This window comes from Falco peregrinus, chromosome 2, assembly GCF_023634155.1.
Source record: "Falco peregrinus isolate bFalPer1 chromosome 2, bFalPer1.pri, whole genome shotgun sequence".
Taxonomy (NCBI): Eukaryota; Metazoa; Chordata; class Aves; order Falconiformes; family Falconidae; genus Falco; species Falco peregrinus.
Genome location: NC_073722.1, coordinates 79097437 through 79124395, shown reverse-complemented (window position 1 = coordinate 79124395; position 26959 = coordinate 79097437). Strand labels below are relative to the sequence as shown.

The 26959-nt window shown below is 37.4% G+C and overlaps 1 protein-coding gene across 1 annotated transcript in view; it reads left to right on the top strand.

Annotated features, from left to right (window-relative positions):
- Positions 1-26959, top strand: part of PDGFC (platelet derived growth factor C) — a 135306-nt gene that overhangs the window by 55745 nt on the left and 52602 nt on the right. Inside the window, exon 2 of the mRNA XM_055797720.1 lies at positions 22552-22747. Within this exon, the coding sequence (XP_055653695.1) occupies positions 22552-22747 (196 nt within the window). The remainder of the gene's footprint in view (positions 1-22551; positions 22748-26959) is intronic.

Below are 26959 nucleotides of genomic sequence, written 5' to 3'. Positions count from 1 at the left end.
ATCTTCCCAGTATTTTCACACATATCCGTTTTTACAGGAGGAAGGTAGCCCTTTGATGCTGATAAACATGGGTAATGCTTAGTTCTAGCTCAACCGGAAGCCCAGTTTTGGCTGTATAATGCTGTGCTCAGTGCTTGCCTTTATTGAGCTTTAGACAGTGCCCTCCCCGGTGGGAAGGAGCGCTCTTTGAAGCAATCTGCTTTTCTCCCCAGCCCTGTGCTTAGCATGGGTGTACCAGGGCCTGTGGGCATTGCAACGCTTAAACCTACATGGGTCAGTTGGGTAATGCAAGATTGCTCATTGCAGGTTCGCGTCATGGCATTTGCTTTTTTTACCCCATTTCTGATGTGCCTGGAGTCCCGGTGGGCAGGGAGGTGATCTACCCAGTTCACTACAGAGCAGGGGCACATGCAGGAGCTTCAGAATGGGTTGGCTAAGCCTGGATCCAGAGTAGAAAATAATGCTACAGGGTTTAGAGCTGCAGCTTGTTGACCATACCATCCATGATCCAAGAAAGAAATCTCCCCCGCCTTCTTTTTTTCCCTTTTCTCCCTCCCCACCCCCACCCCCCACCCCCCCCCTTTGGGTACTTTTGAACTTGCACTTTTTTTTGTGACTTGAAAGCTTAAAACAGATGAATTACTCCAGTATGCTTACTCTTGGAAGCTTCAGCTGCTGCGAAGTGAATGCCAGCCTGCCTGCTGTTGGGCACATCTGTTATATTTTATCTGTTTTGTAATCCAAATCTTTCTGAGACCATTTCTGTCCATATACAGTCAATCCAGTTGCGCCATTAGTGTTTGAGTACAGATGGCAAGTGTGCTCGTAATAATATTCCTGACTGTAACTAGGATTCTGTGAGATGAAAGTTGACTCTTACTATTTGTGAACCATGCAAACACGGAATTATTTTATTTTGTTAGACTTATGCTGGGCTTCAGGCAGATGTAGTCTGAAGAAAATAGTTTTACAGTGAAGACTTTTTCTTTGAAGATGCTGGTAATTCAGCCTGTCTGATATTCCTGAGGAGCGTATCCAACTAGACTTATTCATTATGAATAATGTGTTATTCTGAGAGTCGTCCCCAGGGAGATGGCAGAAGCTGTCTCTCCGTGCGTCATTTACATCTTGGTGAGAGTTGTAAATGGCAAGAGTGATTACATAAATCAGAGACCTCACAAATAGTAGTGAGAATAAATATGGGGGTAGTATTTAGACTGGAAAAGCTCTTGGATATTTTATACAGACTTTTTTAAAACGTGCATTTACATAATACAGCTATCAAAAATTATGAATATTTACATAGAGTTGACAAAAAAGAAGCTAACAGCAGGATGTTAGAATGCTATTAGGTTACCTCCATTACAGCATAGGAGCAGCACAAATTCAGAATGGAACATAAGTATCCTATAATTAATCTTGAAAGTTTGAGAGTTTGTTGGGTTTTCTGCTGGGAACTATTTTATTTTTTTTTAAAATAAGTAAAATACAAGGGATATCTATCTGATAGTAGCACAGCCAAAAGAGAAATGACATTTGCTGTATGAAGTATCTACTTAGAGTAGTTTGTCATTAGCAGCAGACGTTACTTAACATTGTAAGTGCCACTATGATTCTGACTCTTGTTAAGTTTGGTTTAACTACTATAATAGTGATTATATTTATGTATATTACAAGTTTTGGCATAAAAGTGACTGATTTATGTCTTTTATAGAGGAGATGAGAAGTGAAAGCAAAATAGTTAATTATGACATAGGCTTTTCATAGCTTGCACAGCTGTACTAAAAGAATGAAGACAGCTGCAAGAATTAAGCTTTAAGAATCGTTTGTTTAGTTTGCCTGTTCCCTAACTACACAAACATGGTAGCCTGTCCTTCTGGAAGGAGGCATCTGGTACCAAAAGACACTGCAAGATACTGTAAGACATCTATGTTAATATTTATAATTCTTAGAAATAGTTTTGTTTCATTGCATTTTTATACTTGTCAGTAAATGGTGGTAGAGGAGGAAAGCAGGTGAACTTGTACGAAAAATGTCAAAAGCCACCCTTCTGAAACAGACACATGAATAAACTTCGGAGTGTTATTGTTTTATGAGCCATAATTTGAAGTTGTTAATGATAGGCAAAGGCTTTTTGATCTATATTCTGCTGTTGATTAGATTTTAATCTTATAGAGAGATGAAAGTAGCTTAAATGAATCTTCTAAAAGAATGGAAAGCAACTTGAGGGGGGGTTATTTTGGGAAATAGGGGTTAATCTCCAGGAAGTAGCACAGTAGAACTCTCCCTTTGTTTGCATAAGTTTGGTTAAAACCAAAAGGCCTTTAACCTCTGCTCTTAAATGAGAATATCTGTGATTTTTCCATGTTTTCTGCAGAAAACGTAATTTGTGCATGTAAGTGGAAAATAACAGTGTAATGAGATTTATACCTAAATTTTAAAACAGTTGTCTTGCAAATCAGAAACGTTTCAACTTGTAGAAATGATTAATTACTTATTAAAAGGTTTGTATTTATTTTCTTATTGATTTATTGGAGGTGGAAGGGAAGAAGGAAAAATATGTTGTGAAAATGTTTTCATAAATTATTCTTCTTTTTAAAAAGATTCTTTTTTTTTTTTTTTTCCCAAAAAAGAAAGCAGGGATTTCCCCAGAACTGACTACTTTTCCTCCATGTTCACTTCAACATTTTTCAAGATTGAAAGAAGGGGGAAATCATAAACATAATAAAATAAGAAGAAAGGGTAATGCTTCATCCCTGATACTTAAGAAACCTATACTCCTGCCTTTGGAAATGGAAGTGGAAAGTATGAGTAATGGGGTATGAAAGAGTATAATTTAGGGAGGAAAAAGGCCTTTTCTGTAGGACACATGTACTGAAAAGTTTCACAACTTCTTAGCACCACTGTCAAGTGACTGACTCTAGTTGATACTGAATTATGTCATGTAAAATGGCATTTTGTTGTAAAAAGAAATGAAGAATCAAAAACCCTGGAATAATATGGAGTTAAAATTATAAATTATTTTTCACAGTTAGAACTGGTGAATAATCATGAATACAGGATTTTATGAATGTTATGTTTTTACACTTCTGTTTTTTCTGGAATACAGTCATCAGTAAACCATAACTCTACAAGCTGAACTGGTGCCCATTTTGATAACCTCACTTATATTTTACTGTAATGTATAGGGTATAATCCAGTCTATAATCAGTTACATTAAGGGGTCAGTTAGTACTTGTTAAGCAGTGTCCTGGATGGGCACTACCCAGTTGTGGTGCTGTGGTGGGAAAACTGAGAACCCTCAGTAGCTGTGGAGTGGTTTTCTCAGAAGAAAAATCTTTGCAGGCAACTGTAGTTGCAAACCCAAACAAGCCCAGTAAAATTGTGATCAGACAATGGAAAAAAAGAAATAACTTGAGACAAATTATATCTGTGTTCCTTCCACAGTCCTGCTGCATGGAGACCCGTAGAAATGAGAAACTGTCTGTAGGGTTATTACCCTGGTGGTTTCAGCACTGCACTGTCAGCCTCTTTTTGTGCTTTGTGACACACATTTTTCTTAATTCATTGGAAGCCTTTCTTTTCTCTTACATCCCCAGTAATCAGGAGATATATGTATCTATCAGTTTAATGCTTTGTCTTTTCTTAGTCACTCTTACACTGGTAAGATACTGCAGTACTCCATTTGTAGAAATGTTTTCAGTATTTTCCTCCTGTAATCTTAGACCAATTCTGAGTATTCAGAACTTCTCTGCAACCGCATACTGAGTAACTCGTTTACTGTCCCTTGCGTTCATGCTCACACCTTTATTATCCAGCTGTGTCAGACTGTGTTCAGCTATTATTTGTACTGATACTCTGCAAAGACCACCACGGAGTAAAAAATGGGAACTGGTGGTAGAGTTGGGCAGCTAGTTACAGCGTTGTGGAGAGTCCCTGTATGGTATCTCAGAATTTCTTCTGGGTGCCAAGTGTGCTGCAGGCAGGTAGATGATCCTTCCTGAGCTAGGAACTGTGTGCCTTTCCCAGGAGACAGTACATCCCCACAGGCTTCCGCACAAACATGGTAATTTAGAATTATGTATAGGATAGTTTTATATGTGCGTGTATATATGTATATGTCTGTATGTATATGGATATATAAAAATAAAAATAATAACTCTTAATTTTGTCAAAGTAATTTTCTGGGTTCTGCATCACAAATGGCAGAAAATATTTGCTGTAAATATTTACAAATATTTGCTTACCCTCTTTTCTTGGAAAGATACCATTCTCAGGAACAAGTCTGGTATGACGACTAATGATAAAAATTCACAGGCTTGTACATTGTTAAAAAGAGGATTCCACAGTCCGTTTCAATATGAACTGTTTAATCAAAAGTAGATGTTGTTTCCTCTTCTTCCATCTTCTTTGACAGCAATAAAATTATGACAGTATTTTGTGTGTGTGTGTGCAGAAAAAAATGGGAATGCTTTTTTACTATGTGGTTGAACACTGTCTAATATACCAGATTTAACAAGATCATTTAATAATTTGTCATCAGTTTACCTTCTAATTCAGTGTTAGACAAATACAATTTTTCATTATATAACATGTGTATGAAAACTAACATTTGATGCTTCATATTCAACTTCACAATTCTAATATTTACATGAGACTAACATTTTTTTCTTTCTTTTCTATAAACTGCGCTTAATATGGTGGTATTCTATGCACATATTAGTGCTTGAGTTTTTTGTTTGTGTTTTCTACTGTGACCAATCAATAATTCTACTTCGTTTACCTAAAAAAGCGTGCTGTGAGTAGAAATAATATGATTCAGAGTTAAGGCAATGGAATGGGAGAAAAATTAGGGCTTTCATTTTCATTAACGAACTAGGACTGCATATTTAGATAAGGCTTTGACAAACCTAGGAGGAGGATAGATAATCAGCTCTTATAGAGTGCGGCTATGTATGTGTGGATCAAAATGAAAAAAGTAAAATACAATGAATAATGTATTTATGGGGGGGGAAAAGCCATGAAACTGATACACAAAGTAGTACATTTTGACATTGAATGAATAACTTGATAACCAACTGGTATCCAAATTTAAGTCAAGATCTGAGTTTGTCTAGGAGTTCTTTTTGACTTTTGGTAATGAGGCATAGCAGCTGACTTTTTTTTTTTTTTTTTTTCTAGTGAACTGATCTCACAGACATTGACAGTATAGGCATTTTCTGTGTATGAGTAAAAGCACTAGAGGCTTAGATAGAAGCACATATTTGCAGCTGTTTTACATAACATCTGGATTTCATCCACGTTACCAGCTGTAATGTACATGGAATAAAAGAGGGAAAGGGCAGATGAGAAGGATTCCAGTAGACTGTGTCATCAAATGACTATGGCTAATTTAAAGATTCAGGTAGTAATGATGATACAGTACTTTGAATTTAAAGGGGGGGGGGGGGGGGGAAGAAACAACTATCTGCTCTCACCACCACCACCACCCCCCCCCCCAACAATAATAATAAACAACCATAATAATAATAAAAGAAGTTTTAATGACTTTCTGGTGTTTTGATGTTAAGGTAATAGTAAAATCTGGACTTTAATGAAAAAACTCTTTTATGGGTTTTCTTTAGCTTTGGACGTCATTAAATGTTTTTTGAGGTTAATTTTTTACTTTGACTTATGGTAAGTTCTGTTGTACTAAAGGTGTAAGATTTTGTTATGTTAGCAATCTAAGACTGGTCTTCTAGCCCAGACTAGTTGGTAATATGAGCCCGGTGAAAAGATAATCACATGCTCTGTTGAAAAAGGGGATGGTTCTTATAATCTTTCAGGATTTATCTCCATAAGTAGATAGACACAGCAAGTATTTATCATAAGGTGCTTTTTAAAATTTATAGTTACACAGAATGCCCTTAAACATGTTATCTTAACTCCTGCCTTTTCGCATGGAGACACAATTATTTTGACTTGTAACCAGAATTTGAATAAATATTAAAACGTAATTTATAACACAAATAAGGAAGTGGCTTTTTCTCTTCTCTTCTTAGAGTAACTGTAAAAGTTAAAGCTTTAGGAGGCAAATTAAAGTCCCTTGGCTATTTAATTAGGAATTGCTGGTAAGTATTGGTGTTGCTTAATATTTACGTAGTAGTATTTTCCAGTAGCACAGGAAAAAAAAATGTTGTCCTGTGCAGGGTGTTGTTAGAATAGGAAACCTGAATAGATATAACTAAATGCCTTTGAGTCTGAGGATATTGTGTAAATGAACGACTTTGGGCTGAGCTGTGAGTAGATGTCCAGGCTTACCAGCTTCTTATCCCTAGTGATTGCATCCTGCACCAGGCATTAGAGCTTGAGTGGTATGTGCTGTGGCAATGGTGCATGTGTCTGTAAGGGAGTGTTTTTGTTGTCAGCTTGGATTTTGACAGCAATCGCAAGGAAAGCAAGTGATTTTGCAAATGGATAAGGTGGGTTTACTGTCTGCAGGATGTACCAGAAAAGGGAATGAAACCCAGTTTTCCAGCTGTTGGGGGTTGGAGGGAGTTGTATGTGAAAAATTGCCAAAATAACAAAAGAAACTGTGCTTCCAGCCTCTTTATTAATCTGTACTATTTTTACTTTACAAAGGTTACTTTGTTTCAATTGGGCTTTTGCCTAATACTTTCCTAGACCAGTCTGTAGAAGTAGTAAGGATAATAAGCAACACTGGACAAAGTGCAAATGCAGACCCTTGTGGAAACTTCCAGTCCTTGTGGGAAGACTCCCAAAGGAAGTCCTATCACTACAGCAAATGTCTGAAATGCTCTGACATGTATTCATTCTTCTACCTGTTATCTCACAGTTAAGTACCATTCTTCTAATACATCAGATGGTCACGATGTGGTTAAGGAAAATTGCACCCAGAATAGCTGGTTCGCCCTGTGCTTGAGAGAATAAATACATGGGGTGTCCTGGTAGCTCTGCTTCATCCAGCAAACTTAAAGAAACTGCTTTTTACCAGCGTTTGAAAAGGAACTTACTGATCAGAATATTAGTGGCTTTCTGGTGGTGTGCACATATAATGTCACAAAGAGATAGGAACTACTTTAAAGCCAGAAGTCCCCCAGGGCAAGTGGTGCCAGGCTTGACCCTAACGATGATGACATGAGGAAGCAGCAGCAGCAGCGTGGTGCTGAGCAGACTCTCCTCCCTCACCCTAGGGGGGGGGGAGTGGGCTGCTGTTGGGGTTCTCAGAGCTGCAGTAAACTGTGGTAGAATAATGGAGCAAACGGGAAATTAAATTTGCAGGAAGCAAGGAAAACAGTTTCTATGCTCCTGGTACATGGAATCACTTGGGCTGGTGAGATCTTGATCCATTCTTTTTGTCACTCTCAGAGTCCCTGCTGAACTGGAGTATGTGTTTTACATTTCTACACAAAGACAGTGGAATGATTAAACTGTTTAACGCTGATCGGAGGATATCCTTGGACTGTAATTTGAAAAATTCTGGGGAACGTGCCAGTCTGAATCTGGCTACACTTTGAATTTCTATCCTTAATTGTTTTTTCTGCTACTAACGATTCTAATGGTATGGACTCGTGTTGACACGGCTGTTAGCATTGTTGACTTCATAATGCCTCTGATGTTTGATATATTTCACATCCATCTCTTCTGAAGTGGGCACAAAGACTTTCATCTTTATTAGTTTTAGGCCTGCAGCTGGTCTTCAAAGATATCAGAAACAGTTCTGCTCTCCTCTTCCAATTTGTGAAAACAAGAATCTTTAAGAGGCAAATCTGCATTCCCATGAGCTGAGAGTGTGTGATCACTTTAGCCTTCATCAGATTTGGCCAATTTCAAAATGAGATGATGACTTATTTTGTTGTTGTTCTCTTTAGTTATTTTTTCACTTTCACTGGTGCTGTGAACTCCCAGGATCTTACAAGTAGATTTTATGTTACTTCCAGAAGAGCACTTAGCAGTAATTAGACATGCTTTAAAATTTGAAAAAAAAATAGGATGAGATCTTATTCCAAGAAAACTTTTTTTAATTTTTTTGTAAACCATAGAGTGAAATATGGAAAGACTTTACAGACCACAGAGCTACTTCGGCTGAACTGCAAAGTAACTAATACTCTTAATTGATGGAAGAGGTTAAAGGTTTTTTTCAGTTCTTCAATAAATATCTGTATATGGATGCATGTGGTTTGTCTTTGCAGCAATGCAACTTGGAATGCCTCCTGTTCTTCATTCAAGAATGCTGAAATAGTTGAGGTGAAAGTTCTGTACAAAAGGATATTTTTCCACTTTATAGATTCTAATAATAATAATAAAAAATATCAGTTCTATGTGTATCCTATGGCAGCATGCTCCAGGAAGAGTTAAGTCTAATTACTTTTAATAGGGATCAAACTCTAGTTCTCTCTAAAATATTTTTTTGGTGGAAAGGGGATTTGAAAACATGAGTAAAGTTAGTACCACATGAAGGAAAGTATTTTTGTTATAAGTGCGTATTTATTAGCTTTAAAATAGAAGTCCTGTTTTAAAGTGAAATACGTTTTTATACATAGATGTATTTATGTGTAGTATCTCTTGCAGCCCAGCCTTTCTTCTTTTAACAGTGACACCTCAACTCTAAAGGTTATTTTGAAAACTTCTCTTACTACAGAGGAACTGCTATGCTTGCAGTGAAATCAACATTTCAGTAACATTGAGTTCTATGTAAATAGGTAATACCATGAAATATCAATCCTCCTCCTCTTTTGCTGCCTTTCACCCTTTCATGCCCTAAGGCTTGCTGAAGACCGACACCAAAGTCAGGTGAACTTAAGACATTTCTCCGTTTAAAAAACTACTCTGAACCTTGCTTGAATATTTTTTTATTATTATTTTTAGCATCCTCAGGAAAATTACATGTAATGCCCATGTTTTAAAATAATCTCTGAGAGAATAACGTCAGAAGTTAACTTCATCATTCTTTCACTACACTAACAAATTGTGTTAATTTAAATTGCAACCAGCAAGAGGCAAATCAGTTACTTCCCTCAAATCTGGTCAGTGAGGACAGAGTCCTCAAACAGTAAAAATGCCAGTGGTCAAGACTGATTTACCAAGGACATCATTTAACTTGTCTGCTTTTTCAGAAGACCAAGACTATTCACTGTGCTTAGTTCCTGAAATATTTAAGAAATGTTAATATGCTGCATTAAAACAAAACCAAGCCTACTACACCTCCCCCCCCCCAAAAAAAAAAAAAAACAACCCCAAACAAAACCCACCACCAAAACAACCCACATACCCACATGCTCTCAGTTGATTTTGATTAGGAACCTTTGCTCTCTTACTCAGCTTCAGAGTGGAGGCAGTCAACATTTGGCATCCAGTGCTTCATATTTCCTTACAGCAGCAAGGCTTTGATGTGCAGATAATACTTTACCTGTGGCACATTATAATCTTAGCTTCAAGCCTCCAGTTTCAAACAGCTGCTATAACACTTTGGACCTTTCTCTTTTTTTTTCAATTTTACAAGTTTTTAAAAAAATAGACTTCAGCTAAGGTTCCTAGAAATAAGAAGATAAGATTAATTTGGCTAGAAATTTCAATAAAGGCTGAATTAACAAATTTTAGGTTAATTTTAAATATTCTGTGTGTATTGAATTCTTTTTCATACCATGCTGTGGTGGAATAAGTAAACAAAATTATGGACCATTAAAGTTTGTAGACGCTGATATTACTGATGTTCTGCAGAGGGGAACTGATTAGATGTGAAAATATTTACTTTCTTTTTCAGCCATCCAGCCATCGTGTGCTTGATATGCATGTTTAGCTATTGTAGACCATTTATCACCAAGTGATTCAAATGCCTCATTAACTGTGGTGCTGGATTAGATTATGCATACATTAATTGTTTTGTTCATTCTAATTTGCATGAAAGCATAAGCTTGAGGGCTTGATTTTCCTGTCTTGTATGTTTTGCAATTGAATTACCGGCTTCACCTAGCATTGAAACCATTGATAAATGCCTTGTGTTAGGAACACATTGGAGTTTTTAGGCATAAAATTATAAATGAAATAACCACATCTTGATGCACATTTATAAAAGCTGTTCACTTCTGTATAGTAACCTGCTGCTCTGCCCTACAAAAATGCAGTGCCTTAATATAAGGCACAATTTCAATTCATTGAAATTGCTACAGTTTTCTTCTTTTTTAAAGCATATAATTCTCTTTTACAATCACAGCATGGGGATTTACACTCAAATCATTCTGTAGTGATTCCAAGTGTGTAACTAGGGCAAAATCCTTTTTATTTTACTTTTTTTTAGTAAATAAGTCCTGGGATTTAATTTCTTCCTTACTTTGACAGTCATGCAATGTGATGTGAACTTTGAATTCAACTTGCCTAAACTACACTTCACAAATGCAGTTCTGTGTCTGTGAAATGAATAGTTCTACCTTCCATCTCGAGGAGTTCAAGTGACGATATAGATTCAGTCATAACAGGCATCCAAACCACCTTCTGAAAAGTGTGTGAAGAGACTGTAAAGCGGTTTTCATCAAATATCCTGACCTAGCTTACAGCTGACCTAGGATAAATTATTAGTGAAGCAGCTCTTACTGGTGGACAGATGGACTTCTAATAGCCACCTTGGGCAAGAGACCGTTACTGAGGTGTGTCACTGTTTGTGCTACCATTGAATATTAAACCAAAGCCATGTGGTCTGAACTAAGCCGGTCCCCTAGGGGCAGTCGTCAAGCTACTAAGTGTGCTCCTAAGTCTAAGGGTCTGATTTCATTTTATACTGTTTGCTTGTTCTCCAGAAGTACAGGGGTATTGTGCAAAATGCATTTTAACCATTGATTTCCCCCAACCCTCCCATATGCCTGTATGTGTTTTCCAAAGAATTTGAAGAGTGTTATGGATGGTTTGGTGAGGATTCAAGTTTGAAAAGAGGTATAGTGACAGATCTGGCAGTATACAGAACTGTTACTTAACCACGATCCTGAGTAACACTGAGGATAAGGCTTGTGGAAAGCAGCATACCTGGCATGCTGGATTTCAAGCTGAACAGCAGCTTTTCATGTGGTGCTGTGATCGAGCAAATTATGTTAAAGGAATACATCTCTGTACAGCATTGCCAAGATCCTTGGGAACAGCACAGGCAGTTTCCTTAGGTAGTTTTAAAAAGGCTGACAAACGGGAACCTTATCTGAAACAAGGGATTTTGGAGTGACGTAAATTTCAAATCTCACCTTTCATTTTACAATTGTGGAGCTCTTTCAGATGATCCCATGTAAGGCTTCTTGATCTTGGGCTAAACATAACACTATAAGAAGATTTTGATATTAGAGGTAGTCAGAAAAAAAAGTCAGAGTACCTAATGATAAAAGCTTGAGCTGCATGTGTGAAATAAGTAATAAATTCTATGTGAATAAGTAAAATCTTAAATTAACAGGTGAAATAAGGTGAACAATGGCAGCACTGGGGAATGAATCATTATACCAATAGGTTTCTGAAGATCACAGCACTGCATGTAAACTTTTCAGTGGTATAAACTGTGACTGTGATGGTCCTTCAGGCCTTGCTGCTAGTCCTTCTCAAGGATACCTGCTATACTTGAAGCAGTTTTACTGAAAATAGGTGACTGCATTTGCACATGCTACGGGACATAGGTCTGTTATGGCTGCTGAAGTATGTCTTTGTGGTCTGTCTTTGGAAAAATAGAAAGGCCAGAGTAAAGTAAGGATGGATGCTGTACGAATGTGAGCAGATGTTAATCTGACTTCCATGAAGTCCCTGGTGTGAATAAGGGCTGACGGTTCAGATAGGCCCATACCACTTGCAATTAACTGAAAATGGCATGTATTTTGCTTATCTAACATTGGAGAGAATGGCAAGAGTTCTCTCACTGAAGCTGGAAATATTATCCTATCTTAAAGAAAATTCCTATCACTTATTCTAAATATTGATTGCTTGCCATTGTGGTCTGTATATAAAAGATATCCTTGGTGTTCACGTACACAAGTTCAATAACCAGCAGGATCAGAGATGTGTGTTGACAGGAGATGTAAAATATTATCCCTCCAGACGGCAATTTTATACTTTACGAAACCTTCTCACTTTCTCCTTGCAGAAAGACAGGCTGTCTTTTGTAGCTGAACTTGTGCTTTCTTTTTTAATTGCTTCTAGATATGCAAATCTTCTTCAGAAGAGAACTTTTCTAAAATGTTGCATGATTTAATTGTCCATACGATGATACTAGAAAAAAGGTGTCTCAAGTTTGATTTTGTCCTGAGTTCTGTCTGCTTGAAGTTCTTCCATTTCAATAAAGTTGCATTGTATTCATCTCTGCAGATTGGTATTGATATTGCATGACCACTTTCTGCCACATCATCTTCTCACAACCAAATTTTGATGAGACGAAGGCGTTAAATTTCTTCCAAAAGCTTTGTTTTAGAAGTCTAATACCAGCTAAAATCCTGTTTTGCTCTAATGGATATTAAAGATGTAATGTCTTCTTTGTCTCTGAATTTGGAAGTATAGCATAGTCCCATTCAGAAAATACATAAGCAGATGCCAAATAATTTCTTTATAGGACTTTCTTTGTTTCTCTTGCCTTTTTAACATAGGGATATGTTGGAGGTACATTTTCTGTACATGTAATGCAAGCCTGAGGCAGCTTTAAGCTGGTTTTTTGGATTTTTCGGTAGCAGTGTTATTTCTGTACCAAGAGTTTGGCACAAACATTGCAGTTTGCTTAGGGCCCTCTGCATTTTTGATAGAGAACTGGATGTCAGATTGGTTTCATTGTGATCGTTACTCTTACTGTGTGGTTAAAACTAGCCCTACATGTGTTGCAGTCACACTTTCAATTGTAGTGTACAAAACTTTTCAGTCTTTGGTTTTCTTTTATGTGTCCTCTTACATAACTTGTCACTGTAATTTTCTGAAGAAAAATGTTAATCAGATTTATATTTTCATGTATCTAAGCAGTAATGCTTTTCAGAATTATCTTTAACAATACTTTTCAGAACTTGAAATATGACTGATCGTATTCATAAATGTTTGAATTGCTGTCATTGTAGTGCTCTACTGTGTGAAGAATTAAAAAAATAAACCCCACACAAATAGCAAAACAATGGAAGAAAGCTAACAAAACCATTTCATGACTGTTATTTCTAAAGATTAGGGTAATGTTTTTATTTTTTCTTTTTTTCCTTCCCTGTCTTGAAACATGATCAAGACAGGATTATATTCTTCATTCTAAATAATATCTAAAAGAAGATGTAGCTGTTTAACACATACCGTATCCACAGAGTCTGTTTATTCAGACCGAATTCCACATGGACCGTGGATAATCTTTTCCCCAAATGTTTACTACTATTTGTTCTTAACAAGTGCTGCACAATATAAACTGAAGGAACCATAAAGAAAAGTGGCATAATAAAATTAAGCGTTGCTTTTCAACAGTGTCTGACTTAAGATCGAGAAGTGAAATTTTCAAATGGATCAGATTTTAAAGAATTTTTCTGTAAAGGACACGAATCACATGCATTTAAAAGCATAGATCGAGCCATATCTAGTATTAGAAAATGAGATACACATGGGTTTTAAGGATGGCGTTGAAACTCAGGCTTTTAATTGAGATGAAAGGAGATCCAGGTTAATTTCATGGTTTTGTTGAAATTATCTTCTTGCTTTTCTAAGCACTCTGTGCCATGCAGAGCCTGGAAAGTCAGGGTAATACTGCTCTGTTTCCCGTCCCTGCCTACCTTGGCTGGTATGTACAGTCTTTACAGACAGACTGACTGATGCTATGTGGATATGTGTGTGGTCTCTAGTACTAACACAGCTAATTTTGGATGTAGCTTGTAAGTGCTGTCGTAATAAAATCGAAACCAAATTGGAAGTGCTGGGTTTGAGCATTTATATGTGATGTTTTTCACATTCACTTGAGTTGCTGCTGTTGCCATAGATACCATTTTTAGTTACAATTTCTGTCAGTGTTTGTTTACCTTTAAGAATTTAGTTAATTTGTTTTTTCAAAGCTTTGCTAAATCAGTTTCCTGTAGGAAAAAAATACCTATTTTGAGTAGCAGAACTGGAAAGGTTTACATATTTGAAAATATTCACCATTTTTTTTCTACCCAACCCTCCCAAACACATAAGAGTCTAAAAATATAACCTTGTTATCTCTTAGTAGGTATAAATTTCTCCAGCTGGGCAACTTTTTTCCTGGTTTACTGTTAATTTTTGCTTCGTGGTCTGTCTCAGCATTAACTCTTACAGCATGTCTTTTCTATTGACAACATTTTTCATGTATAGTAAGTTGTACTTTTCCAAGGACACTTGCAATTCCTAATGTCACTGTTTTAATCATGTTTGTTAAAACCTGGGTAAGTAGCTTTCAAAAGCATGTCCCTTTCTGAGCTTAACTCACTGAGGACTACTCATTTTACCTGTTCGTTATTAAATAAGACTGAACCTTCTGCTGTTTTGGTCTTCTACAAGCTACAACTGGAAAATGGATCCGTTGCCGTATGCCGTTAGGGTTTGTTTCAACTTTGGAAGTTTTCAGTATCTATTCACATGGTTTGGTACAGAGGGACTTGTCAGTGCAGAATATGTAAAACACCCCTTCCGCAGGGGAAGAGAAAGTAAGATACAGAAAACATCAAAAAATATGTAGTCAATTGATGCTCTGGAATATAGCAGAAAAGAAAAATGTTGACAAGGTCTTACAAGAGGATGAGGAAGTGGAAGAAGTAATTCTGTTGTAGGGAAGACGGTGAAATCATGATGAGCTCATGCTGTTGATGGGTGAAGGTCAGCTATTTAGGCTGATAGTATCTGTTGTCTGCCCTTGATACTGTGATCACGGAGCAGTTTACTATCTGCCAATCCTTGAAAAGACAGGGGGGGTAATTAACACATAACAGTCTCTTTCCTGTTTTGCCTTTTCCTCTCTTTTTTCTCTCCTTTCCAATCTTTCTGTCTCCATCCCTCCCTACTTGAGAGCTACAGTATTAGTTTGAGTAGTTACACATTTGTTATGGCTCTTTTTTTGTCATCACCGTTCCAGATACTACTTTGGCATTTGGAGACCATACTGTAAATGTAAATGAATTGTAAATAACTTAAAGTGAAGAAAAGTAGGGGTATAAGCAGCTGTTCTTTTGCTGTGCATACAAAAGGTATTTTTAGTTCTGTCTCATTCATCCTGGCTGGTGAACTTTGAATGATTCATCTACTGTTTCTAATACAGTAATAGTATATAGATGAGAGTCAAATGCCCAGCTGTTATCCAAACCATATACGACTAATGAAAAATAAAGAATAAGAGTTATTCTCCTGGATAATATTTCTTCAGACAATAGCATTAAAAATTAAAACTTTGTGCATCAGTGATAGCCTGATGTGTTTTCTTATCGCTTACAAAGTACAGATGTGGAATAAGATTAGCTTCTCAGTGTGTTATTCTGCCTGTATTTGTCAATGAGACTTTTTTATACCCAGTCTGTAATCTTTTAAATATATGTGCTCTTACAGTTATCAATATTTTCACAATTCTCTATAGCAGTGCATCTACAAATAATTCCATTTTTACTGGAACTAACTATAATACAGTGCCTGTAAAACTTCCACAGCACTTTCTGCTGGAAATGTTATATCCTTGCCTCTTCATTTGCATCTCCAGAACAACCCTTGCTTCTGGATTAATTTATTAAATAGCTAAATGGTTTTGGTCAGGGGAAGAGGCTAGAATTTTCTTCCCTGAAGTGATGCCTTTTCTGTCTGAGGTGACTCAGGTCACGCAAGCTAGCAGTTTAATGGAAGAGGATGGAGATAGGCAGCAGTCCTTGACGAGAGTCTGTATGTTACATTATGCTTATTTACCATATAATATTGTTATTAAGGAAAAAAATGAGGCAAGAACAAATGTGAAAAATTATTATAAAAAGGACCAGCTTGACATTTCTTCTATCCATAAGAGAAAAGAAGGGAATTACTATAATAAGTTTAAGTGCGAACTGTCATATTGCAGAGCTATTTGTTAATTTTTGAATGACTAGAATATGTATTTATTTTATGAATATGGAACATACTAATAATCCTATTTATTTCAGGATAATTATTGGCCCATGACTGAAAGTAGAAAGATTATATTATTGCGATCCATTATAAAATAATTATTGTAACAGCTTTATGTATTTAGTATAGATGGAATTCCTTTCGTATTCAAGAGTCAGCAGGAGCTTTAATACTGATTCCATTGCAGACACGACTTTACCTGTGGACATTGGAATAAATGCTTATTGAAACACTCTAGAATAATTAGATCTTAGAACAAGTGATAACACCAAACAGTTACCTCATCTAACATTCAGCAAAAGGATTTCTTTGTCTTGGCTAAAATGTAGTGTTCATCTAGTTTTAAAAGATATTGAGAAGTTCAGGACCAAGACTGCCTTCCAAAAGAGTTTGGTCTGAAAACAGATCTCCATAGAGGTTACTTGTATTGCAAGAAGATTTACCGTGCACGAGAAAGCTATTTAATTGCCATCCTCTTTGAGCAGAAGCCAGAGTTCTAGGCAAAGTGCTGGCAGAATACTTGACGTTTATAAGGTATAAACTTGTAAAGTAAAAGTATAAACTCATTTTTGTTTCTTGATGCAATTTGGAATAAAGAAGGTTTGTTAGTATATGATTAGTCATGATTATCTTCTGCAAGACATTAAGTCATGCAGCTGTTTGGAAACTTTATTAATCTCTTACTGCAGTTCCATGCTTTGCTCTCCAATGATGTCTTCCCCCCCACCCCCTTTTGTCCTTCCCTCTTGGGCCAACTGCCAAAGCTGAGGGTTCCTGAAGATCGATTAGAAAGCTTTTGCTTCTCCGCTTACTTCATCTGTGTCACATAATGTTCTTTACATAGCTTCAGCAGAAAGACCTTTAGCCAGCAGTTAAATAGTGTATGATATTCAGTGCCTAAGGTAACAGTACAAGTTTGAACTCAAAATAGTAACTGAAGAAAAAAGGAATAGATTAAATTGTAGGATTTTAAAAAAACCCACAAGTACAATCCTTTATACATTCATCTTGAGCTGTGTGAACTGGAATTTTTTTACATGCCTTTTCAAGTGTGTGAGGTAAGTATGTGTCAGAGGGAGGAGTAATCTAAACAAGATGTAATATTTCTCGTACATGCTTCTACTTTGTGACTTTGCATAATTAATATATTGTATTTGTTACTTTGCTAATTTGGGTAACAAGTACCTGTGTAAATTAGCAGATTTTTGGGTAGAAGTTGAATTTGCCATGCTGCAATAATTGACAGGTCATATATGTGTGTGTGTGTGTGTGTGTGTATATATATATATATATATATTGTGTATAGGTACTATGGGTATGTGCACTTCTCTCTGTGTTATTTCTAATAGCTAAAGAATCATGTCAAGATTCCAAATAGGTAGCTATATCAAAGCATAAAAGCAACTCCAAATTTAAAGTCCACAAAAGGCTAGTGATGTAACCCAGAAAAGCCACAAACCACTTTCTACTTAGGAAAGCTATCTTAGGAGTTACAGCAAGTCTGTCTGAAGTTTTCTTTTCTCACTGCTTGAAAAAGCTGCTGATGAAAACAGACACTGTGTGATTCAAAAGGTTTTCTTGTGGTACTTGAGGCACAGCGGTTGGGAAGAACAGACTACTTGGTAGGTTGAAAACTGGCTGGCTGGCCAGGCTTGAAGACTCAGCATCTGCTTGGTGGCAGGCAGTGAGTGAAGCGTGAGGAGGCTGGGCTTGTTTAGCCTGGGGAAGAGAAGGCTATGGGGCAGTCTAATAGCAGCCCCCCAGTTCCCTGAAGGGTAGTTGCAAGGCTGACCAAGTTAAACTCTTCCTGGTAGAAGCACAGGCTGTAAAACCGAAATGAACCCGGAAAACCTCATGGCTAGAAATTGCAGCTCTAGAGGTTCAGACTGGACATTAGGAAAAACATCTTACCCAGGGAGATAGTACAGCACTGGAACGGGTTATCCCAAGGCACTGTGGAGTTTCCATCCATGAGGAGATGTGAGCATTGGCTAGAAAATGCCAACCCTCAAGTGGGTGACCTGCCGTGGTGTGAGCAGGAATTGTAACCCAGGCAAGAGCTGGGACGGGAGGTCTCCAGAGATCCCTTCAAAGCAGCATTTTATGATTTTGAGTGGCTTTGCCCTATGTCAAACAGTGCTATTTGTCTTCAATTTTCTGCCAATAACAGGCGATTTTCCAGCTTTTCCTTTGTACCCAGCAAAAGAGTTAAATTTCCTTTTGACTGTTACATCCAGATAATAGCTAAGAAGTGCCCGGAGGCAGCTGAACCAGAGGAAGAGGGCAGAAGGAGGTAGCCCTGTACGCCATGAGTTACTGCTACTGAGAGTAGGCATACTGCTTTTTGAAAGTCTGGTGAAAGAGGAAGAAATGGCATGTTATGTTCCATTTCAAAGAATTTATTCTACAAAGTGTCGGTTTCTGTACATATGTGGAGTGTTGTAAAAATTATATGGGAATGTTGTCAGGAAAACCTTTTGATTACTTTAATTAAAAAAACCTGCTTCCCTCTGAGGTTCTGTGGTAATGAACTAGTTACTGTCATCTTTTGTTTCTGAGTTTTAAAGCAGAGGACTTGCACATACTGCAACGTTACTGTATATCTGGAAAAGTTCTGATGTTAATCGGTAAATGTTTAGAGTTGAAACTGTTCATATGTTTGAATTTGGCCGCTTTTTTTTTTTTTTTTTTTTTTTTTTTTTTTTTTAAAGCAGAGATAGCCATACATTTGCTAATGCTGTTTCTAAAGGCCTGCAAGTTGGTGGTCATAATTAAGGGCTATTGAATGAAATTAAGCAAGTAACATTAACAGTGTGTGATTAGCGGTACTGTCATCCTGTTGTGAAATCAGTGTAGGTTTAGGAAGAAAGCTTTAAAAATCAGTTTTAAAGGTACTGTGTGACCTCTGAAGTGAATCAGCCTTTGACGTGGCTCAGTGCCGAGGCCGTTCCCGTACCCGTGGTGCGCAGCTCCTCATCCGTCTCTGAGCTGCGTGCGGTTTGTCCGAGTCCCACCCGTGATCCTTACTACAATGTAGTGATTGCAATGTACTAAGAAAGAGGTATTTGCTGTATTTAAAAAGTGTCAGTGCTGATCTTTGAAATGTGTTGTGCCCATGGGGGAAGAGACCTACTTTGAAGCAGGCAGGAATGAGCTTGTCTAGTCAGTGGGTTTAATTTCAGTTTACAGTGGCATCTGCTGATCCCTTTGGTGATACTGTGGGGTTTCATCTGTGTTACCACGTCGGCGGAAGGGTTAGGCACTGCTGTGCTTCCAGAATGCCTGGAATCTTGTAATTTTCAGGGGCAGACTTTCTGTATTGATAGATATATAAATCTGGTGATAGCATCTTGTACCACATCAAAGGCGACTGCGGTGGCTCATTCTTCAGCTTAAGGCTGTGTGAAGTGTGTGCTCTCCTTTCCTAATAAGTACAACCATGTTGTATCCTTGGGTCGGCTTAGGGATTTTTCCCATCAAGTGTGCCCTGTTTCCAGGACGTTCTCCTGTGGGTGATCTCCGTTTCCCATCTGCTGATGAAGCTTTTTATTGAAGATGCAACTAATTGTTTTGGTCCTTTTCTGCCCCCATTTACCTTGTGTGGAATTGTTGCCCCCTGACCGCAGTGGTGCCTTGCCTACTTCAGTCCTTGCCTAAACTGATTCTTCAAGGTTGTTCAATGCTGATTGTACAGTAATAATCATTTTTTTCCCTCTTTTTTTTTTTTTTTTGGGGGGGGGGGGGAGGGGATAGCTTGAAATACAAAGGCACACAGATCATGGCAGCAATGTGTATAGTTTGGAATTATACAGCTGACCGCTGTAAATCTGACTGAACTTGTTACTTACTCCCTTTTTAAGTGTAACTTGGACTGATTTATCCCTAAAAGAAAGTTAGGAATTACAAAGTAATTCCACAAATAATAGAGACTGTAGTCTCAACCACATTCAGGTAGATATGCTCTTCACTCAGTTTACTCAAAAGCAATTTTCATAACATGCATGAACTCAGGAAAAGGCTAGCTTGGTAAGGTACAATGGTACAATTTTTGTAGAAGAGTTAAAAAGGAATATTCCGGCTTATCTGAAGACAAATAAGCAGCTTCATTCTCCAGTGACAGCAATTACTTTCCTTTGTAGTCATACAAAATAATTCTTTTGTAAGAGAAGGAATTCCACTGTGTGAGAGCAAATATTTGAAATGGAGCAAGTGGTGTGTGTGGGAATTTGATATGTTCATGGAACACTGTTGTGTGCTAAAGTAAATAGATATTTTTCCTTTATAAATGGAGGAGCTGAATGTACTGGAGATGCCACAACTTCTGTTCCCTAAATTGCTACATGCCTTTTCTTTCTTTTGCCCCTTTTCATTGACTTCTCAATTGATATGCCTGGACTATGTACAGTCCTTACTTGCGATGTTGCTGTTACCATTGTCCTGATGATACAAAAGAAAACACTTAATATTTTGTAAAATATAACATGGTTTGTAATCCTGTGTGTGCTTTGAAAGAAAAAAGGAACCCATGACTATAGTGCCGTCAGACACCACACTTTGACATGTTTGTCTGAAATGGTGGTCCTTTGCATACTTTGGAAATAGCACTCTGGTGGACTAATCTCTGGGAAAGTCAGTTTTATTATTGTTGGCTCGTGTGTTTAGCATGCAGCTCTGAGCTGACATACTATACATTACAGAAAAATGCTTGTGACTCAGCTAACAAAAACCCAGTGAAGTGTCTGAATTTGGAATCAGGTCTTTGTGCCTTTTTTTGTGCTTTTTTTCTTATTACTGCATGCTATCCTCTCTTATTTGTACACAAGAGTGTCAGTGCTCTGGAACTATGTGTGGATACTGGCAAGACCACACTTAACCAGTTTTATATAAGCAGCGATTCCTTTTAAAAGAAAATTCACCATTTTCATCCCGCAAGTATAAGGCACAAGTCCAAAAGAATAGAAGGCAAAAGTCCATCAGACTTTAAATTATATTTAAGTGCAGATTAATTCTTTTAAAATAGAAATGCTGTTTCCATGGCCTTTTTTTTTTTCTTGTACTGCATTCATTTAGCTGTCAGCCTTTACGTGTAGCTATAATAAGGTACAATTGCAATGTGTATTTTCATTGTAGACAGAAGCATATATGTCTTACATAGCTTCAAATGAATGTTTGTCATAGTACTGATTATAAAAAAAAAATCAGAAAAATAAGATAAAGTATCCAACTGAAAGAGACAATGAATAGCTGAAAACAAAGTAATACTGATAACTCTCCAGTACAAAACTACAAGTTTATCTTGTTACTAAAGATTTTAATAAGTAACTCTGAGAAATCCTATGGTTTACTAACTGAAATGTCAAGCCTGAGTGTATACGGGTTTTTTGACAAAGCCAAAGGTAGTCAAAGCCATGTGCTCTAGCATAAGGAGAGTTTTTCCATTTGATGTGCTTATGGAATTAAATTTTATGGTTTAGAGGTCTCATCGGTGTATGTCACAATGTTAAAAAGCATCCAGATTAGGTCAGTGCCTGGTTTTTTTGCAGCTGAATACCCAGTACGAGTCGATTCCAAGCTGCTGGATGTGAATTCCTGTGAACACTGGGCACTTGAGAATGAGGTTCCTTGAGTTACTGTGGAGAGAGCTGTTGGGGTTCTGAAAGGCACAGCTGCTGCTCACCGAAGGAGTCCTTGCCTTTTGGTAACTCCTCACAGTTACGGATTCATAACCTGACAAGGTCTTTTCAGTAGTTTCAGTGTTACTGTGTGCTTTAAAGATCAAGTGTAGTTGGCTTATGTCTTCTGAAATTTGCTGCTGTAAATTTGTTTGCATTGTAAAACAGTCATTTAATTTTACATTTGTTTAGTCTTAACAGTGAGGTGAAGATTTTTGTGGAATGCCCTTGACTGAGGCTTGTCAGTAAATGCCTAATTTCTTACACTTGGTGACTTTCCCAAGCCTGTCCCAGTTTCATTCCTGTATTGGGATAACTTTATGCTGATACGGCCCTCCGGAAGGAGGTAGTCATCAAAATGCTTATCATTGGACTCAATAAGTGTAGGACAGTCTCTGTTAACAAGAGACAAATTTAAACCATCCCTTTTGTGGCAGGTGTGAGCAGACCTCTCCCTGTACGCTCGTATGATCCCTGTGCAATCTGAATCCATCGGGAGGCTGCATGGTGTGGTCCCTTGGGCTGCTGGGCTTCTGTGAGCACTCCAGTCTTGCATGCAGGTTTTTGCACTTGAACTTCTGTTCTGCTTTCTGAACAGCAGTTGAGGCTTGGGTTTGAATCATTTTTTGCCAGCAAAGGTACACTTAATAACTTTGGGTTGTTGTCACTATGTAGCTTTTCTGAGCTACGTTCCTTGCAAGGTGAAGAAAAGCAAACAAAACCAAAGTGTCTGTAGCTGTGCGTACTTAACAAAAACTGCAGGAAAATGAGAAGAAGTAAGTACTGATGCATCTGTTTTCTGTCTTTACTATAGGTGTGCAGGATCCTCAGCATGAGAAGATAATTACTGTGACTACTAATGGAAGTATTCACAGCCCCAAGTTTCCACACACATACCCACGCAATACTGTACTAGTGTGGAGATTAGTAGCAGTAGATGAAAATGTATGGATACAGCTTACCTTTGATGAAAAATTTGGGCTTGAGGACCCAGAAGACGACATTTGCAAGTAAGTTACTTTTCCCTTAACTTAGAGAAATCTGACGGGAGGTAGGGGGATGGAGCAAAGGTGTTGCTTGAGTTTTGCAAAAGTCTGACACCTGCATGTCAGTATGTTTATAAAATGCATCTATTAAAATATTAGTTTATGATTCTCTTTTGCAGTACTAGAAAAAGACTTTATGCTTGAAATCTTTGGGGTCCCCCCATTTTTCCTTCTGCATTCAGTATCTGGGCCACAGATATATTATGATACAAAAATGTGAAATATTTTATCTCTGTCTCAAATAACAGTTTTGACATCTAGGAATATACTCTTGACAGAATATTAGAGGAATTAATGTCTAATTTTCCAGGGAAAATTTAGGTAAGCAGGTTACCTGAAGTGGAAATCAGGTCATGACCAGAAAGTACAATGTCCTGTTAAAAAAAACCCCAAACAACAAACAAAATAAAACAAAACCCCCCAAAACCAAACCCAAAACAAACAAACAAAAAAAAACCCACAAAAAAACCCACCCCCACCCCCTCCCCAACAAAAAAAAACAACCCAAAACAACAAAAACACCCCCCACAAAAAACTTACCTCCCTACTGCACAATATTTTAATGGCCTTTAATGGTAAAGTTCTCTGTTTTGTATGGAAAACAACACTTACAGTATTGCATTAGTTGACATTATTGACATTCTTCAATGGTATTGGTTTTTTTCTCAGCCTCAGTAAGCATTCTCAATCACTGGCACAGGTTTCTGTGGGACTTACGGAATCTGTAGTTCCTTCCTATGATTCACAGCTGAAGGCTTTGTAGCTTAGGAGAGAAACAACCATGGCGTAACAGGCATCAGGAGGGATGTAGTTTTGAACCAAGCTATCTGATGGATCGTGGTTTGGATATTTTGTGAGGCCATAGGAGCTGACATTATATACACTTCCTGTGGGTGTGTGAAGGGGGAGAGATACTAAACTCTCGTATCCTGTATCTGTCTGCCATCACAGCAACACATCGTTAAAATCCCAATGTGTGAATAGTGGTACATTGTTTAAACTCTTTTCAGTAAATAAAGGAACAGGTAAAATTTGTCATTTGAATGTCATATCCTCTTTTGTGTTCCTGGAGAGGTATTTCACACAAATCTTTCAAAGTATTTTTTTGTTTTGCTTTTCTGTTTGGGGTTTTATTTTGAGTACCTTGTATAATATTTGATTTGATTCTTGCTTTCATTTCTTCTAATTAACTGATATTCAGCTGGTTTTTTATATCTTGTATCAACAAATTTCTTAGAGGTTACTCTTGCACTTAATTCGGGAGCTGAGGTTCATAACAGATTGGCAGATACCTTTCCTTCATAATTCTGAAGGGAGTAATTGTCAAGGCCATGTCAAATATAATTAAAATACCCAGTACTATAAACATATGTTTGCTCAGATGAGTGCACTGTCTTTGCACAATAATTCTTTTCTTTAAATGAAAACTTAGCTTGCTTTTTCTTCCTTTGCATATGGCAGAGTGAAGCAGCAAGTGAAAGAAAATCCAGGTAGGGTGACTCATTTGTCCGCTTGCAAAGAAAAAAGTAAGATAAGTTAAAATATTTTTAATGTTATAACTAGAATAGCCTTTCAATGGGAGTATATTTATTCAAGTAAACAATGTGCTGAATACAAAAGTACTGGTCAAGTTAAGAAACAGTAATAAGTCACTCATAATCTTTACTCGGTCATAATCTTACCATGCTTGTGTTTGTGCAGGGGTACCAGGAAGCTGTACGAATGCACTCCCTGATACGTGTGCTTTTGAGGTTGCGTTGGGCTTTTTGGCTTGGAAGATATGACCCTCTGAAGAAGAGGGTTGTATTGTTGGCTTGTTTGTTTTTTGTTTTTTTGTTTTGGTTTTTTTTTTCTTATAAAAAAGCACTATAGCTAGGGTTCCTATGAAATTTAAATTCAGGACCAAACTCGGTTAAAGAAGAGAAAGTGTACTTTGTTGGACATGAAGGGAGTATAAATAATTGACCAGTTGAGGAAATAACTAACACAGGGAGCTGAACTATGTAAAACAATTCTACACAAGCCAAGTAATTTACCAGTTATCAGAATAATAAGTTGTATCTTGCATTTCTTATCTCTTATATTTCCTAATAAAATAATATTTTTTCCAGTACCTTCTGTAGAAAAGCTAAGGGGTTTTATTGACTACATCCCATACTACTTGTTATTCTGCTGTTTCTGCCATCTTGAAACACACAAACCAGTATTGTTGCTGTAGAGCACTCAACAGCCCCTCCAAAGGCACATTTATATGACAAAGGACAGAACATAATACGGTATGAAATTTAATGTATTGTAACTCTGTACCTTACAGTGACCTGATCCTTTAGTTCTGACCTGTGACCGAAACTAGATAAAAAGTACAACCTGGTAACGTTAAGACTTTCTGTGCCACAGTGTACAGTTTGCACCAGGACACCTTTCTCTCCCATCTGTAGTGTATGAGAGGACCTCACGAGTTACCTGCAGTGGTCGTTGCCACTCTACCTACTTAAGGTGCACATTCTGTGCAATGCCACAGTCTCCATCATTGCTGTAGGCTCTAACACCTTGTACTGTCAGCTCATGGAGTCAATGAGAGAAAACACTGGACTATATTAGTTTAAGGTAATTAGCAGCTTTTAAGTCTCATAGTAATTCAAATGTTTCTCACATATTGGAAAAAATAAAACAAAACCATATCCAACTACATAAGACTTTTTCCTTAGCATAGTTCTGTAACAGGAAAACAATGGTGGTGGTAAATATGATGTCCTAGATATATCCTGAAGCTATGGCAAGTTTTTGCCTTATATCTGGCTTGCCTGGCCTCCACACTTGGATTTCTCCAACATCAGTTCTGACATTTCAAGCTGTTATGTGAGGTCTTTTAATCTAGAGCAAATATCCCATTTTACAGATATGTTGAAGGTATCATTCTAGCTTCCACTTTAAATACTTCCCTGAATCTGAATCGGGGTGATCCTGTATGGCTTTTTTCCACTCCATTTTTACCTGCAATTCAATTAACAGTATTTACCAAGGTAGAACATTTGCATTACAGCAAATTCTATGTTTATGACCAGCCATCCTGACCCAGACACGCCTGGAACAACATTAACCAGCAGAGTTCTGATCATGCTGATTCTCACCAGTCTTAAGCACGATTGCTGTGTTCTATATGTTTTCGAAACAAAGTTTAAATTATAGGTGTTTTAGAATAAACTTCTGATATTTTGCCTGTATTTCTCCAGGTGGTTTTTGTCCTGCCTTTACAATTGTGGTGGGCTTGAAATTTATGCAGTTCATCTCTGCATTGCTTGAAATACGGCTAATGATTTTCTCAACAGTGTAGTTCTACTACATCTGCATTGCAACCCTTTCTGTGGGCAGAATGGTAAGAATACCAGTGTCCTTTCCAAAGTGAACACAAACTCCAATTTACATGGAAACTGTATCCATGCATGTATCTCAGAAGAGATTTAGGTTATTTGGTTGATAATATAGATATATAAATCTCTGCAATATTGCAGTAATTTCAGTCTTGTGTGCTTTTATAATTTCAGTTGTGACTTGTGAATGAAAAAGTTCACAAAGAAAAAAAAAAACCATACCCAAAACCCAGCAAACTAAACAAACAGAAAAGGAGGAGTACAGTCTTCTGGCTGCATTGTGCAGTACTGTTCAGATGATAGGACTGGCAGTGAATTTTCATTACATAAGCTAACAGAGGCTTAGGGGATTTACATTCTGTAAGCCCACCCTTTCTGATGAAGAAAAGCAGCAGCTTTTCTTCTGCTGATATGACAGGTCATTATTTTCATGATGCTAGCCCCTCAATGCTGTTTTAATCATGAGGCCATTAGACTTCTGTTCCTGACAGCTCCTGTCATCAGAGAGATGCCTTAACTCATGACCAGGAAGGACTGATTTTTCTCAGTTGTTGCTTTTGTCCAAATTTGTTGCTTTGTCTCTTACATTCAATGGTAACAGCTTTGTGATAGGAATACATAGAATTAGCTTTTTTCTGGGCAGAACATGGATGCTACCGTTGTCTTTAAAAGTCAGCCTGATGTTGTGAGTTGGTTGTACATTAGAACGTTAAAATGCAATGCTGCAATAGGAAAATAAATAAATAAATAAAATATATTTCTTACGTTAGTAGTGTGTATCAAACTCACTGTCTGCCTGTGCGCA